The 16,226-nt window shown below is 36.8% G+C and overlaps 1 protein-coding gene across 1 annotated transcript; it reads right to left on the minus strand.

The window, feature by feature from the left end:
• Positions 1-11,798: 11,798 nt before the first annotated feature.
• Positions 11,799-14,123, minus strand: LOC135087380 (uncharacterized). Its single transcript, XM_063982150.1, has 5 exons — positions 14,080-14,123; positions 13,929-14,003; positions 13,645-13,719; positions 13,172-13,258; positions 11,799-12,681 (listed from the first exon to the last, which is right to left on the minus strand). The coding sequence occupies exons 1-5, from the start codon at positions 14,108-14,110 to the stop codon at positions 12,599-12,601; spliced, it is 351 nt and encodes a 116-aa protein (XP_063838220.1). The 5' UTR covers positions 14,111-14,123; the 3' UTR covers positions 11,799-12,598.
• Positions 14,124-16,226: the final 2,103 nt, after the last annotated feature.

Here is a 16,226-nt window from a genome sequence, read left to right on the forward strand (position 1 = left end):
TTACGAGCATTAGAAGTTTGATGATTTTACATACTAGATTTGCTTTTTGCACGCAAGTTTTGTATGAAATTGCAACAAAATAGTGACACTGTATGTGTAAACAAACAATACCATCCATTAAAGGCTCCAGACATCAGTGTGGAGTAGAATCAGCGCAAAAAAAAATAGCGGAATATTTTGTTGCAATTTCTTACAAAACTTGCGCGCAAAAAGCAAATCTAGTATGTAAATCATCAAACTTCTAACGCTCGTAACTCAGTTCAGACTGAGTTTAGAGGTATACATGTCATAGTTAGTTTGGTTTATTACACTATTTTGTAATCAAAAAACAAAGAAACAACAAACGATGGCCACGCGAAAAAAAAAAGACGCCACCTTCCATACAAAATCTGGCATTGCCATTTGAAGCCTCCATTAGAATTGATTCAATATTTACACAACTTTAGTATAAACTATAACTATGTTCCTTATCAAACATTTGGTACTACAAACTGTGGCCATCTTTGTTTAAAATTTTTAAGAGGGTATTGGAAAAAGCATTTATATGATGTAAGAAATAAATTAAATTGTCAGTATAAAAATGTCTTTCACTGTGTCTATAACTGGCAGCGGAGCCTCTTTAACTACTCAGAAACTATGAATGTGGACTTTTATATTTTTCAACATTTAATTCTATTCCTAATATTGATGAAAGAAACAATAAATTCTATTAAGGCGAAAATGAAGTCATTGAAATTCCTGAAGGGTCTTATGAACTCCAGGATACAAGTGATTATTTGAAAAGTAATATTAAAAACACTGTACTAAGATTGACTTGTAATAACAATACATTGAAGACAAATATTTTTTGTTCTAAAGATGTTCACTTCAACAAAAGTGAATCACTTGGTAAAATTTTGGGCTTTGGTTCGGAAACTATCTTTGCAAATATAAGTACTGAATCTCAGTATCCGGTCAGCATTTTATCAACAACCATCGTGCGAATCGAATGTGATGTAGTTAGTGGTTCATTTGTCAACGGAAAAGCAAGTCATATTATCTACGAATTTGTACCAAATGTACCACCTGGATACAGAATTATAGAAATACCCAAGAACCTAATATATTTTCCAGTTAATCAAAGTTCAATTAGTGCTATCAATATAAGATTGTTGGACGCTGAAAATAAACAGATAAATTTACGCGGTGAAGAAGTTCAACTGTACCTTCATTTCAGGAAAAAATGATTGATTTCAATAAAAACCCTTCTGCACCATGTATTCAAGTCACTTCAAAAAGAGCTCTACAGAAAGGCGCACCGCTCCAGCTTAAAAAGAAGTTAACAAAAAAAATATACAATTTCTTCGATTAGTGGGCTTACTAAAATGAATATTTTAAATATAGCTCAACAGGCCTCGCTCAACAATAGTATTGAAAGTTTTGAATATCACTCATACAAACCATATGTGACAAGTTTTAACAAGAATGATGAAATACGTATACCTATAAATCAACAAGATTTATTCAAGACATCCGATATGAACTTAACGGAGTGGAAATAGATAAAACTAAAAATGCAGGTATTACTACAACTATAAAGTCCTATCTTTCTTTAAATGAAAACGAATCCAAAAGCGCCAGAGCTTGGGGCTGGTCGACTACGGGTTCGAACAAAGTCGGCGATGGCGCATTCTCTGTCTCTATACCATTGAATAAAATATTGGGATTTGCAGAAGACTATGAAAAAATTATAATTAACTGTAAACATGAGTTAGTTTTGTTGAGATGCAATACAAACCTCAATGCTTTAAAATTAAATTCAGGTGAAGTTGTGGATGATATTATAATAAGTAAAATTGTTTGGCGCGTTCCACACGTTAAGGTATCAGATCGGGAAAGAATTAACTTATTAAAACACTAGCTTTCCGCCCGCGGCTTCGCCCGCGTGGAATTTTGTCTGTCACAGAAAAACTTTATCGCGCGCGTCCCTGTTTCAAAAACCGGGATAAAAACTATCCTATGTTCTTTCCCGGGACTCAAACTATCTCTATGCCAAATTTCATCAAAATCGGTTGCGAGGTTTAAGCGGGAAAGCGTAACAGACAGACAGACAGACAGAGTTACTTACGCATTTATAATATTAGTTGGGATTTAGACAAAGATCGAGCTATAACACTTGCGTTTCGGAATTGGGACTTATATGAATATCCCTTGTTACCAAAAACCCGTAAATTTACTTGGTCCATTAAAACATCGTCACAAATAGAGAAACCCCGATATGTTATAATTGCCTTGCAAACCAATCGCAAACACAAGGCTGAATCTTCAATGGCAGAGTTCGATCATTGTCATGTACGAGATGTAAGAGTATTTTTAAATTCATCATATTACCCTTACGAAGGCTTGAATGTAAGTTTTTCAGAAGATAGATTTACTTTATGTAAGCCTACTTATATAATTCATTATTATATTTATATATTTTCAACATGTGTATAGATCTGATAATAATAGTTTTATTTAATACTAGCGGCCGCCCGCGACTTCGTACGCGTGGATCTCGTTTTACCCCCCCTTCATCTATCTTACCCGGTTCAGATTTTTTCATACAAATGTTTTTTCCCGCTAACTCCCGTTCCCGTGGGAATTTTGCAATATCCTGTTGTAACTAAGCTTTAAGTTTACTAAGGTACCTGCATGCCAAATTTCAAGCGTCTGTCTTACGCGGTTTAGATTTTTTCATACAAATGTTTTTTCCCGCTAACTCTCGTTCCCGTAGGAATTTTGCAATATCCTGTTGTAACTAAGCTTTAAGTTTACTAAGGTACCTGCATGCCAAATTTCAAGCGTCTAACTTAAGCGTTTAGATTTTTCATACAAATGATTTTTCCCGCTAACTCCCGTTCCCGTGGGAATTTTGAAATATCCTGTTGTAACTAAGCTTTAAGTTTACGAAGGTACCTGCATGCCAAATTTCAAGCGCCTGACTTAAGCGGTTTAGATTTTTTCATACAAAAGGATTTTCCCGCTAATTCCCGTTCCCGTGGGAATTCCTAAGTATCCTATAACCTGCCCAGGAGTATTAAGAATAATTGTACCAAGTTTCTTTAAAATCCGTCAAGTAGTTTTTGTTTCTATAAGGAACATACAGACAGACAGACAGACAGACAAAAAATTTACTGATTGCATTTTTGGCATCAGTATCGATCACTAATCACCCCCTGATAGTTATTTTGGAAATATATTTCATGTACAGAATTGACCTCTCTACAGATTTATTATAAGTATAGATTGTAAGTTAACCTTGATTATTGAATGCAATTATGTAATGATACCGACTACTTCCGTTTCTTTAGGAAATTTTTTTTTTTTTTTTTTTTATGTGATAGGAGGCAAATACTAAAAAATACTTCATAGTTTTGTTTATACAATTTATTAACGTGCTGTAGGTAATTTATTATTATTATTAAATTATTTATTAAATTATTATTGTAAATAAATACAAATAAATCAAAGTAATGAAGTATTGTAATTAATAAAGACAGTGTATTGATACCCGCGGTTGTCGATAGTTCTGTGCCATGGCGGCATTCTTGTTCGAGCTGTGAAACGAATTGTATTGCACAAGAAATATACGGAGTGATTGGTGAATAACTGTGTTTGAGTTTCTACGTCTTCCATTTCTGAGGCTGTCCCATAGCTTCAGAAGTGGGATCGACGAAAACAATTATAGTTTTCGATCTACACCTACATAGGAGAAACGTAAGTACCGCTGTTTTATTTTTGCAATTACAAGTGTGTTTATTATATTAAATTCGATAAGAGGTAATATAAGTTATTTATTGCGTGATTGTTTACGAGTTTTTTTTCCTTGAATTTTTTTTTACCTCGCCTAATTTGACGCCGTATTATTCCTATTCATACATTTAAAATTATTATGAAAGTGAGACCGAGTTGCTTCAACTAGAAGTACTAGAAGTAAATCAACGAGTAAACAATCACGTTTTAACTAACTATTAGACGCTAAAATACTTTGCAAGTTAGGAGCTGGATTCCTACCAAGGTTAATATACGCTTATAATGAATTATTACGTGTACTGGCATTCGTCTGGCACTGGTAGTTTGCGTGCGAGAAAAATAGCTACGGTTGCGGGTTCGAAACCCCGCAGGATACAAACATTGGGCAAGATAAGCAATAGAAATAAAACCAAACAGTACTATTAAAATCTTAGTTATGGGGTTTTCTTTTTTTAAAATCTGGTAATGATAATTATTTCACAAAACAATTATATGGTTAGGTTTACCTACTTTCTTCGTCAATAAGAGTCAAATTATACGACAATTCTGTGGTTAAACGTATCTACCTGATAAGATATTTATTTTATCTATCAGATAATTATTGTTAATTTCAATATTAGACAACGGCTATGTTGTCCTTGTACAAAATGAAAAAGGGTTGTTTTCGGTTTACTAAGCTGTGATTTGTCAGTTTCAGTTGTCGCAATGGACCGAGATAAAAGGAAAAGTCGAAACTATGAGACTTTTAGTCCGGACCCAGGTGTGCCCAGGTTTGAGGGCCAGGGTCGAGAAGACCCAGGTGTGCCCAGGTTTGAGGGACAGAGTCGAGAAACGCTTAACTCGAGACAGCGTGAGTCCAGTTTTGCGACGTGGCCAGGAGAACCCAGGTGTGAGGGTCAGGCTATCACGTGGAGACAATCGTCGGAACAACCAGGGGTATCGCGGGCGCGCTTTACTGAGGTTGGTCGGCATGATGGTTCAGATGGAGAGCATCGCGAACCAAAGAGGGCACAATCGAGAAGGGTCGGGAGAACGAGAGGTCTCTTCGCACACCTTCACGGAGAGAGCGGAGCCGGTCGCCGAGCGCTGCATCTGGTGAACATTACGTCAGAGGGAGAAGCCCGAGTCGGTGCGTGCGGAGACGAGAGGATGAGAAGAATCTGAAGTCGGATTCCAGGTATGAAAGGAAAAGGAGACGTAGTTCGTCACGAGAGTCTGATGAACTACATCCATCTAGTCCTAAGAAATCTAGGGAAACAGATTCGACTGATGCCATATTAAATAAATTTTTGACAATTTTGCAAACAGTTAAGAGTTCAGATAAGTCTAAGTTAACCTTTAATACCAACATTGTACCCGAGTTTGATCCTATGGCAAAGGAACAAACCGTTCTAACGTGGTTGACAAAAGTAGAGGAGTGCGCCGAAATCTACGGCTGGGATGACAGGGAAATAATCCACTACGCTCTCCCCAAGTTAACTGGCGTAGCGAGATCCTGGTATCAAAGTTTACCTACAATGATGTTCACCTACAATGATGTTCACTTGGGCTGAATGGAAAAATAAATTAGTGGAATCTTTCCCTGTTCGCGAAGACTATGCTGAACTCTTGACTGAAATGCTCGCTAAAAAGGTTAAGTACGGCGAATCGCTTGAACACTACTATTATGCTAAAATAAATTATGTTAAATCGCTGTAAAATTTATGGGCGACAGGCGGTTGACTGTTTGCTATATGGTGTGGAAGACAGGGCTATAAAAGTAGGTGCACAAGCGGCACAATTTTCCGAACCCGAGCAGGTTTTAAAATATTTTAGAACCCTTAAGGTAGGACATACACGCGACAATCATGACTCGAGTTCTAGGTCCCGTAATGATCGTAAGGGTTTTGTAACTGCAAAACCTGGTAGTTCAAGAATTACTTGTTATAAATGTGACCAAACAGGGCACCCCAGCTTCAGATGCGACAAACCTCCCGCAAAATGTACCACTTGCGATAAACTAGGTCACTTGTCAGCTCACTGCTTTAAAAATAAATTCCCAAATAAAGAATGTGACAAAGATACGAATCAAAATAAAAGCAAAAATGAAAAACAGGTAGCGCAATTGTGTTCAAATCAAGATGTTACTGCAAAATACATATTTCAAATTAAAATCAACGGCCATTCTATAGATTGTCATTTAGATTTGGGTAGTCAGTGTTCCCTCATAAAACTGACCAAAGCGTCGGAACTTAACCTAAAAGTAGTCATGCCAGAGGATTTACCGGTTCTTAGAGGTATAGGTGCTAATTTGATTTCTCCAGTCGGTATGACGACTGTTTCGGTTGAGGTTCAGGGAATAAAGGAATCAATAAACTTGTACGTCGTTGACGACTACGTTATCAATCAGTCAGTTCTTTTGGGGCATTCGTTTACGGAAAAACCCGACATAATCATCACGAAGACTCCTACGGAAGTTATATTTAAAAAAATTCAGTGTGTTAAAATGCATCTTGTAGCAAGTAAAAATGTTGAAATACCGTCGAATACGTTGCGTGCTGTTCAGGTTATTTCAAGTCCAGCTGTGAATGCACGTGTTTACGTAAATGGTACTGTAAGGGGTCCTGAGGGAAAGGAATACTACCTTTTGCCGGAAGAATACGAGGTGAAGGATGGTGTTAGTGCACTTTTAATACACAACGCGTCGCCCAATTCAATCACACTCGATAAAGGAACTTTTTTGACGCGTGTACTGTACAAAGACACTGAGGAATCAACAACAGTCTTAGACTCTTGTAACGTTACATTCTGTGAAACCCAAAATAATGAGGCATTAAACTGTAACGACAATTTAAGTGAGGACGAAAAGTTAAAATTACAAAATTTAGTACAAAAATATAGTCATTGTTTTTCGAAGGGACTTCATGATTTGGGCTTCACAGATTTAACGGAAATGGTAATCGAGTTGGAGGATAATGAGCCAGTTGTCTACAGACCCTACCGTATGTCCTACGCCGATCGTGCTCTGGTGAGGAGCATGATACAGGAGATGGCTGATCACGGTATCGTTAGGGAGTCGACGTCGCCTTATGCTAGCCCAATCGTGTTGGTTCAAAAAAAGACGGGCGATAAACGATTATGTGTCGACTACCGGGCGTTAAATCGCAAGACAAAGAAGGAGCACTACCCACTCCCTCGAATTGAGGATCAGTTAGATCAACTGGCAGGTAACAAGGTATTTACATCACTTGATCTGGCCTCTGGATACTACCAGATACCGATAGCCGAAGAATCACAACATAAGACCGCATTTGTGACACCAGACGGCCAATTTGAGTACAATAGGATGCCATTTGGCTTGGTAAATGCGCCTTCGGTGTTCCAGCGAACGATCAACAAAATATTACTCGAAGCGAAAATTAAATACGCTATCGTGTATATGGACGACGTCCTAATACCAGCCAAAGACGTCAATGTAGGCTTACAACGATTAGAAGAGGTTTTAGAGCTTCTTGAAAAGGGTGGTTTAACCTTGAAACTAAGTAAGTGTCACTTTTTCCTCGACAATATCGATTTTCTTGAGTTGAGGTGAGTTCCAATGGCATCCGGCCCGGAAATCGTAAAACTGAAGCGGTCTCAAAATTCCCGACACCTAAAAATCAGCACGAACTTAGGCAATTTCTTGGTTTGTCAGGATATTTTAGGCGATTTATCATGAATTACGCCCTGATAGCGGCGCCGTTGACTAATTTACTAAAAAAGGAAGCGAAATGGGTTTGGATTGAGCTGGAGGACTGTGCGTTTAGCAAAATAAAAGAAATGTTGATCAGTAGACCCATTCTCGCGCTCTATGACCATAAAGCCGAAACCCAACTACATACCGACGCAAGCAAAGAGGGACTAGCCGGTATCTTACTACAAGCCAACTCTAATGGAGTTTTCCAACCTGTGTCATATTTTAGTCGCAAGACAAACGCAGACGAACGAAAACTCCATTCTTACGATCTTGAAACGTTAGCAGTAGTAGCATCACTGAATCGATTTAGGGTCTATCTCATCGGCATTGAATTCAAAATATTCACCGATTGTAATGCGTTGCGTTCAACGATGATCAAGCGTGACTTAATCCCGCGGATTGCTCGATGGTGGGTGCAGCTCCAAGAATTCAATTGTATAATTGAGTACCGTCCAGGATCGCGAATGTCACATGTTGATGCGTTGAGTCGCAACCCTATTGAGGGAGATGAAACAGTCTCCCAAGTGTTTTGACGTTTTGGCCGTTGAAGGGGATGAACAAGACTGGATTGCCACTGTACAATCCGCTGACGAGGAGGTAAAAAGGATAAAGGATATTTTATCAGATCCCGATTCGGAACAGCTAATAGATGTTCATAAAAACTACAAACTCAAAAATAATCGCGTATATAGGATCGATGGGGATCAAATTAAGTGGCGTGTACCAAAAGGGGTTCGTTGGCAGGTTTTGAAAATGAACCACGATGACGCCGGTCATCTTGGTTATGACAAAACCTTACAACGAATACGCAAAAACTACTGGTTTGCCAAAATGCGCAAATTCGTAAAAAAATACGTATCGTCATGTTTAGAATGTGCACACCATAAGGCACCTGGAGGTAAACGCGAAGGTGAACTACACCCAATAGACAAACCAAGTATACCCTTTCATACGGTTCATGCGGACCATTTAGGTCCATTTATAAGAAGTAAGAAGGGCAACTGCTACTTACTTGTTTTAGTGGATGGATTCACAAAATTTGTCAATATAAGACCGGTAAGAGACACCAAATCAACAACTACCGTAAGGGTTCTTAAAGATCACGTCAGTTGTTTTGGAGTACCAACACGACTTATTACTGACAAAGGCACTAGTTTCACCAGTATAGTTTTTAAGGAGTTTGTAACATCACATGGCATCAAACACATACAGAATGCTGTTTCAACTCCGCGCGCGAATGGTCAAGTAGAAAGATTCAACAGAACCATTCTTGATGCACTTTCTACTTCGACCCATGGCAAAGACGAAAAGTCTTGGGACGAACAAATTCTAGATACCCAGTTAGGCCTAAATACGACAACTCACAAAACAACTCAAAAGTCGCCATCAGAGTTGCTTTTCGGGTTTAATATAAAATGTAGGAGTGATGGAATATTAAGTGAAGTCTTAGGCCTCAGCCTCGAACTTAGCGGGCAGCGGGGCGGCGGCGGCGGCGGCGCGGGAGCGGGGCGGGCAACGCAGACCCGTTCTCGAAACCAGCGGGCAGCTCGCGCGGCGCTTTAGCGGCGAAGTGTTGTGTTCGGGGTTTGTATTGTCGAGATATTTGTTTTTATTCGCAAACGAAATGTCTGAACAACGGCGACAATTTTATTTCGATTCAAATTTATTCCTAACGCTCGATTTATTGTGGACAAAAGAAGGAGTGCGCTGCCCGCTCGTTACCCGCTCCCTCGCCGCTGCCCGCTCGTTGCCCGCTCCGGCGCCGCTGCCGCGCCGCTGTTTTCGAGAACCGGTCTATTTGATTTCACGCATAAGATCCTGCCGCTGCCGCGCCGCCGCCGCTCCCGCCCCGCTGCCCGCTAAGTTTGAGGCTGAGGCCTTAGACGATACAGTGAATATGACAACGACAGAAGAATTAGGAGATATTAGGGATGAGGCTAGGAAAAACATAAAAGAAAAGCAAATTAAAGAGGCGGTAAGGTTTAATGCTCGTAGAAAACCCGCGAAAAACTATAACGAACTCCACTCCTCTTCACCGAACTGGTTTTCTCTCCGACTCCTTCCGTCTCCAGGCCATAAGGCTCTGGAATTCTCTGCCTGAAGATATCAGGCAAGCCTCTAGCAAGTTTTCGTTCAAAAAATCTGTCCATAACCACTTTCTCCAAATGTTATCATCTTCATGAATGGTTTCTGTTTTAACTTATCGTCATCCATCATTATATCTATCATCTTAGTATGTATTTATTTATTATATTATTTTATATATTATTTATGTATGTGTATATGTAGCTTATTTGTTTTGCCGTCGCTTTGTTTTATTTAATTTTTTTTTGTTATACCGCCAAACAAATTTTTCTGCATAACCCAAAGGTAAACTGGATGAGAATGCCTTATGGCATTAAGTTCGCCTAATGTTAATATTTTTGGCATTGAAGTATAAATAAATAAATAAACGAAGGGGACTTAGTGCGTGTTGAACGACAGGTCCCTCACGATGGACAGTCACAAAAACTAGTTGTTAAATACCAGGGACCTTATCGCGTAGTTAAGTCACTTCCAAATGATAGGTACGTTATCGAAGATACACCATTGTCACGCAAAAATAACCGCCGCTATGAAGGTATAGTAGCAGTGGACAAAATGCAGCCTTGGCTCAATTTTAGTAGAGATTTAGAGAGTAGTTGCGAAGAATCCAATTCAGATGATGATATGTAATAAAATAATATATAAAAAAAAAAACTATGTAAATAGCAATGTTCCAAAATTTGTTTAGTATAAAGTTTATTATTAAATTTTGCATTAAAATATGAATGTACTTATAAATAATTAAAAAAAAAATGTTTTTACATGAGGTATACAAATAAGAGTAAATGGATTTATTTCAATAAATTGTCTATTTACATAATCAATTGCATTATAGGCGTTTATTTTTTATATAATATTACTTAGTAATTATGCTAATCAATGAATTAATGATCATTTACAGAATGTTTACAACTATTTTGATTTTACCATTAATTTACAAAAATTTTACAATCTTTTGTTTTATTTCATTATGTATACATTAGCGATATCAATTGTTTTTCTATGTTAATACATTACTAATTATTTATTTTGTGTTCAAAAACCAATTAGAGTATGTATGATTGTACTTACTTTATGTGTCAGTTATGTACATATTTCATAGCACTGAGCAAGTAATGGTTTAAGAGACGGAACTCTCATACATAGCTTTGTACCCAATTTATTCCTTTTTAGTGCCAACCTAAGAGTAAAAAATCACTATTGCCAACCCAAAGAAACTCATACTGCCAACCACACCTAAATGACAGCTGTCAATAGTGATGGGACTCATGTGGCGAAATTAGCTATCTAGGGATGTAAATTACTGCTATTTATCGATATCGATAGTTTCGAAAAGGAACCGCGTAGGAAAACATTTATAATTTCTTTTTGTCTTATAAGATACTTAAATAAAACAAATTATGTGTAGTTATATTCATTTTAATATACTAAATCTTAAGAATAAGTAAATACATTGAAAAAATAGCTAAATAATTAGGATTTTTCTCCAAAAAGATGTACATCACTTAAAGAGAAAACGATAATAAATTGCTTTTTTACCCCCTTACTAATAAAAAGGTACACAGTTATTGAACACTGTTTTAAAATGTCATTTCCATACTAAACGTCACTTTAAAACACTGTTCAACGAGCATGTAAGTTTTATTAGTAAGGGGGTTAAACATTTACCCCCATACTAATAAAAAGTTGCAGTTGTTGAACCATACTGACCGTCACTTTAAAACACTGTTCAACGAACGTATAAGATTTATTAGTTAGGAGGTTACAATATACAACATAATAAGCGTAGTTGTATTAAAGTGACATTTTTTTAAGCAGGTACTGGGTGGGTGCAAATACAAGTAATCCAGTTAGTCACTGCGGCGAGAATGGATACAATACAAAAAACATGTTTTGTAAAGGCTAAGGCACATTTTAACTTCTGAGCGAGAATATACTTCAACTGCGTTAGCACAGTTAAACTGGAAAATTGAGTAGATGAGATCAAAATTAAAAGGGGAGAGCAATACCTATTTAATTTAATTATTTATCGCCCTACCTATAAATATTATTTTAATTTATTTAGATATACCTTGCTGCTGTGCTTTTTTCTGTGCATCTGCCACACCTTCTTCATTTAAGGCAAGGGCTTGGTTCACTCTTTGACATTGTCGTCTAATAAGTGTGAGTGCGAGACGCGCAAAGAGGCTATTGAAATTTTTATTTTTATGCTGCATGCATCTAAACCAATTTATTTCACTTTTTACCTCATAATATAATGTCACGGCCAATTGTAAAATGTTTTTTTCATGCAGCCTTGGGCACACTTCTGCTTCAGTGACAGTAACAGCTGTCTGAATGATTTTGCATAACTCCTCTGAGGGATAAGTTAGGGACGTTTTATGGGGCCACCATTCCCTAAGCCTTATGTAAGTAAACATTTCTTCATGTGTGTTTTCTGATGTCAACAATTTTTTACACAGTTCACAGTCAGAAGTTTTTAATAACTGACAAGCCAAGTAACCGCTTAAGTAAACTATTGGCTGGTTTGTTAGGTCAGCTAAATTATTTTCTTCCAGCGAATCTTCTTCTACAATATTAATCACAGGAATGTCATCTCCACCCAATTGTTCATAAAATTTATCAGTACCTTGAGTTTCAGTTGCGGTTTCCTGTTCTTGGTTGAAGATAATTTTATTTCTAATCAGTGAGATGATTTTGTGCGTCTTTTTCGCAGTTCGATCCTCGGCTATGTGGCGCAGTAAACTTTGTGACCACTGTAGTTTTAAGTGCCCCCATGAAGTGTGAACAAGTAGGATTCCTGTTTGTAGGGCTGTGTTGCCGAATTATGCCAAATAAATTTTCAAGGGCATCTTGGCAGTGGCATTGCCGTTGATAGATATCTGTAAGTTTTTGGCGAGCGTTTAAAAATAGCTAGCGCAGATATTTTATTTTTACACGTCCATCGCCTTCCTTTAGGATTGCGTCTTTGATTTTTGCAAGCATTTAAAACAAACTCTTTCAAAATAGGAGAATCATTTTTTTCTATAAGAATTGCGCTAGTGATTTCAGTGTGCACTTGGTTCTAACCAGTTGTTTCACCAATTTTCTTTTTCTAGGTGATAAATCTGAAAATAAAGAATATTTGAGCATTAATTAGTAATTTTATAATTATTATAAATATCTAAATTACGTCAAAAGCAAATTATAATAATAAAGAAACAAACAAGCATTCAATCATAAAGATTTCTGAAAGTATCGAATTTTCTATGAAATTATTTTTCGTTGATTATGAATCTTATAAATACTCCTGGGCAGGTTATAGTATACTTAGAAATTCCCACGGGAACGGGAATTAGCGGGAAAATCCTTTTGTATGAAAAATCTAAACCGCTTAAGTGAGACGCTTGAAATTTGGCATGAAGGTATCTTAGTACACTTTAAAGTTAGTTACAACAGGATATTGCAAAATTCCCACGGGAACGGGAGTTAGCGGGAAAAATAATTTGTATGAAAAAATCTAAACCGTGTAAGATAGATGAAGGGGTTAAAATCGGATCCACGCGTACGAAGTCGCGGGCGGCCGCTAGTTCCAAATAAATAAATTAAATAACTGACCCATGCTTTCGTCTAGTTTTCTTTTAACACCTTTAGCTCGGCCATTTGTTACATCAGGTTTTTTGTTGGACTCATTTGACTTTTGTTCTGAAAAATTTAATAAAATCTTATTTTATTTTACAGATCAGGTAGGTATGTGATTCATTTTATGCAGATGACATGGTCAAAATTGTGTTATCTAATAGCCTTAACATAATTTGATTTGGGTTTGGGATAAAACAACATACCAAAGAAAACATCATTAAAATTGTTCACAAAGTAAATACTTGAAGGGCCTATTAAGTTATCTAACTAATTAAATAATAAATACATAAATATCTTGGGACAATTTAGGACATAGATAGTTTTTATCCCGGTTTTTTAAACAGGGACGCGGGCGATAAAGTTTTTCTGTGACAGACAAAATTCCACGCGGGCGAAGCCGCAGGCTGAAAGCTAGTTTTCAATATATCGGAAGTAAGTTGACTACCTACCATTAAAAATCTGCCTTTCTGCAACCTCAACAGTAGTGCATTCTGAAGTTGATGGCAATTCTTCAAGCAAGGGAGCTGAAATTATAAAATTAATAATTAATCATAACTAGATGCAAGCTGCACTTGGTCAACTATCTTTTGGCAATAGAACCTACATTTTTAGATTTTTAGTTGTTTTTACAAATTACTTTGGTTTATCTAAGTATGGTCAATTATCTATTGGAAACAGAACCTAAGTTTTTATATTTTTAGTTAATAATAAATTAAAACTCAACTTCACTTACCATTAAGAACTTGTTTGGCTGCGACCTCAATGTAAGTGCCTTTGGAAGTTGAAGGCAGTTCTTCAGGCCTAGACACTAAAAACAAAATTTTAAAATCAGAAAATTTTAAATTAATGAAATATTTTTTTGGCAATGGAGCAAAAACACCCACCTTCTGTGTCTTTCATTTTATCTTTCCACATATGTTGTGGAAATCCAGTTAACTGGTCATCAGACAGCGGGATTGCAGTTAAATGCAAAACTGGAATTGCATGTCTTTTCAGCCGATTTCCTTTCTTGTTGAAATCGTTCTGATGAAAATGAATTCCACAAACATGGAATCTCTTAACAAGTTTTTCTATAGGCAGGAGTACTAATTCTTCATTCCCAACAACCCGCAACCATTCTCTGCAGCTGCAATTAAAGATAATGCACACCTAATTATTTTGTACCTCTGTTAGAGAGGATGAACAAATACTGATGTATTTTACAGAATAATAGGAAAACTAAATTAAAAGAAAACACCAAACTAAAGATGTTACAATTATTGTTACAAAATTAAAAAAAAAACAGGAACATAATTTTAGAATACAGCTCCAGGGCGATAAGGCGATAACTTGAAAATAACAAAACAAGCCAATACATTGGAAACTTAGCAAAATGTAACGAATAGAAATCTGTATAAAGGCTATAATAATCTCTAGCATTTCGGACCTACCTACCTTCATTTAAACGATAAGTAAATTGTTTCAGACTTACCGGTTTTCATCCCGAGGAAATGCGGCAAACATTACAGTACCACTACTTTGTTTGTGCCTCTCCTTGAGACCACAAATTACACATGTTCTGTGGTTGCCACCCATGGTTTTGTATTTCAATAATATTTAAATAAACACACTAAATAATAGAGTTACTATCTCAGTCACAAAGAGTCACTATCTCAAAAAGTTATCTGCACTTCACTGATTGTCGGTGATGAAACGGAGTTTGGCTCAACGCTTCAGTCACAGATTTTGCTCAGTTAAAGGTTTTTGAGGTGATTCTAAATGATCTAAAACATTTAATTCAAGCTGCGCTAACAACCAAACAACTTGAATCAAACGAATGAACGAAACGAAAATTTTTTTGACAGTTTGACCACAGATTAGAGAGTTTGACTCGCTGAGCTGCATTCACCAAAACTAAATTTCTACCATTTCCAATAGAAAATTCTATTTTGTTAAGAAGGATTACCTGATTTGGGTTATCTATCAGAAATTTATTCATAATTTTAAGGAAACATGCTCTGAAAATTAAATCATCATAGAAAAACACACACGTTCATTTGATAACAATCTACCAACATATTTTTATTTTTTGTATATGGCAATTTAGCTTATTTTGTCTGAAGGTTGCACAAAGAAAGGAAGAAATTCCATACAATAATTTGTTGTTTGAAGTTTCTACCCACTGTTTCATAGCGAAGGGACTCGCTATCAACAGGACGGCCGAGCTGTAAGCCTACTTATATAATTCATTATTATATTTATACAGGGTCCTTCTAAACTAGCTACATTCCTTTTAATGGGGGCATCTATACGGTACACTGAACAAGTTCACCAAATTTGGGTATGTGTTTTATAATGATTTTACAAAGTTACATTTTCTAACAAAAATAAAAATTCATTTCGTCTTACACAATGGAACATGCTGTATTTTTTACTCACACAACAAAACTGTAGTGTATATTCATTCTGCACAGGAACACGAGACACAACACACACAACGCTCACTACCACTGCACACTTTTTTGTTGTTTACACTCACGTCATAACAACTCACAGCAGTCGTCACAGCTGATAGCCGATTAGCTGATCGACTGATTGGGCGAGCTATCACTTTAATGTTGCAGGCCTACTCTCATATCGTTGTCTATCCTTATTATCTTATGTTAATCACAGTAAAACGGACTCACGATACCATCGAAAAATCAACCAGCAAAGGCCATGATTTTTAAGGCGCGTCTTAGTAAATTTATTTGCATTTGTGCATCTGTGCGTCATAGTTCACTTCACGAGCACTACAAAACGCACCTTCACACAAGAAATCTAATCAAAAACTGAATTAAATCAAAGCGCACGCGCCGACAAATGCCGACAAGCCGCACGCCTTTTGTTGACACAAAGACGCCGACGCCGCCAAAGCAAGAGCCGAAAAGTTGGCATAAGCGTACAGTCGACGACAAAAAAGAAACTTATTTGTTTATTATTTTATCTGCTTGCTTTCGATTTCAATTGATTCGAATCTAAATTATGGTGTTGAGTATTTCATGGTAAAATA

Source organism: Ostrinia nubilalis, assembly GCF_963855985.1.
Source record: "Ostrinia nubilalis chromosome W unlocalized genomic scaffold, ilOstNubi1.1 SUPER_W_unloc_1, whole genome shotgun sequence".
In the NCBI taxonomy this organism is placed as follows: Eukaryota; Metazoa; Arthropoda; class Insecta; order Lepidoptera; family Crambidae; genus Ostrinia; species Ostrinia nubilalis.

Excerpts from the sequence above, each read along its gene's own strand:
- LOC135087380 (XM_063982150.1), bottom strand. The coding sequence starts at position 14,110 with ATGTGGAAAGATAAAATGAAAGACACAGAAG. Across the intron at positions 14,004-14,079 it reads TAAAATGAAAGACACAGAAG|TGTCTAGGCCTGAAGAACTG; the intron begins GTGGGTGTTTTT and ends TTTTGTTTTTAG. Across the intron at positions 13,259-13,644 it reads AGAAAGGCAGATTTTTAATG|AACAAAAGTCAAATGAGTCC; the intron begins GTAGGTAGTCAA and ends TAAATTTTTCAG.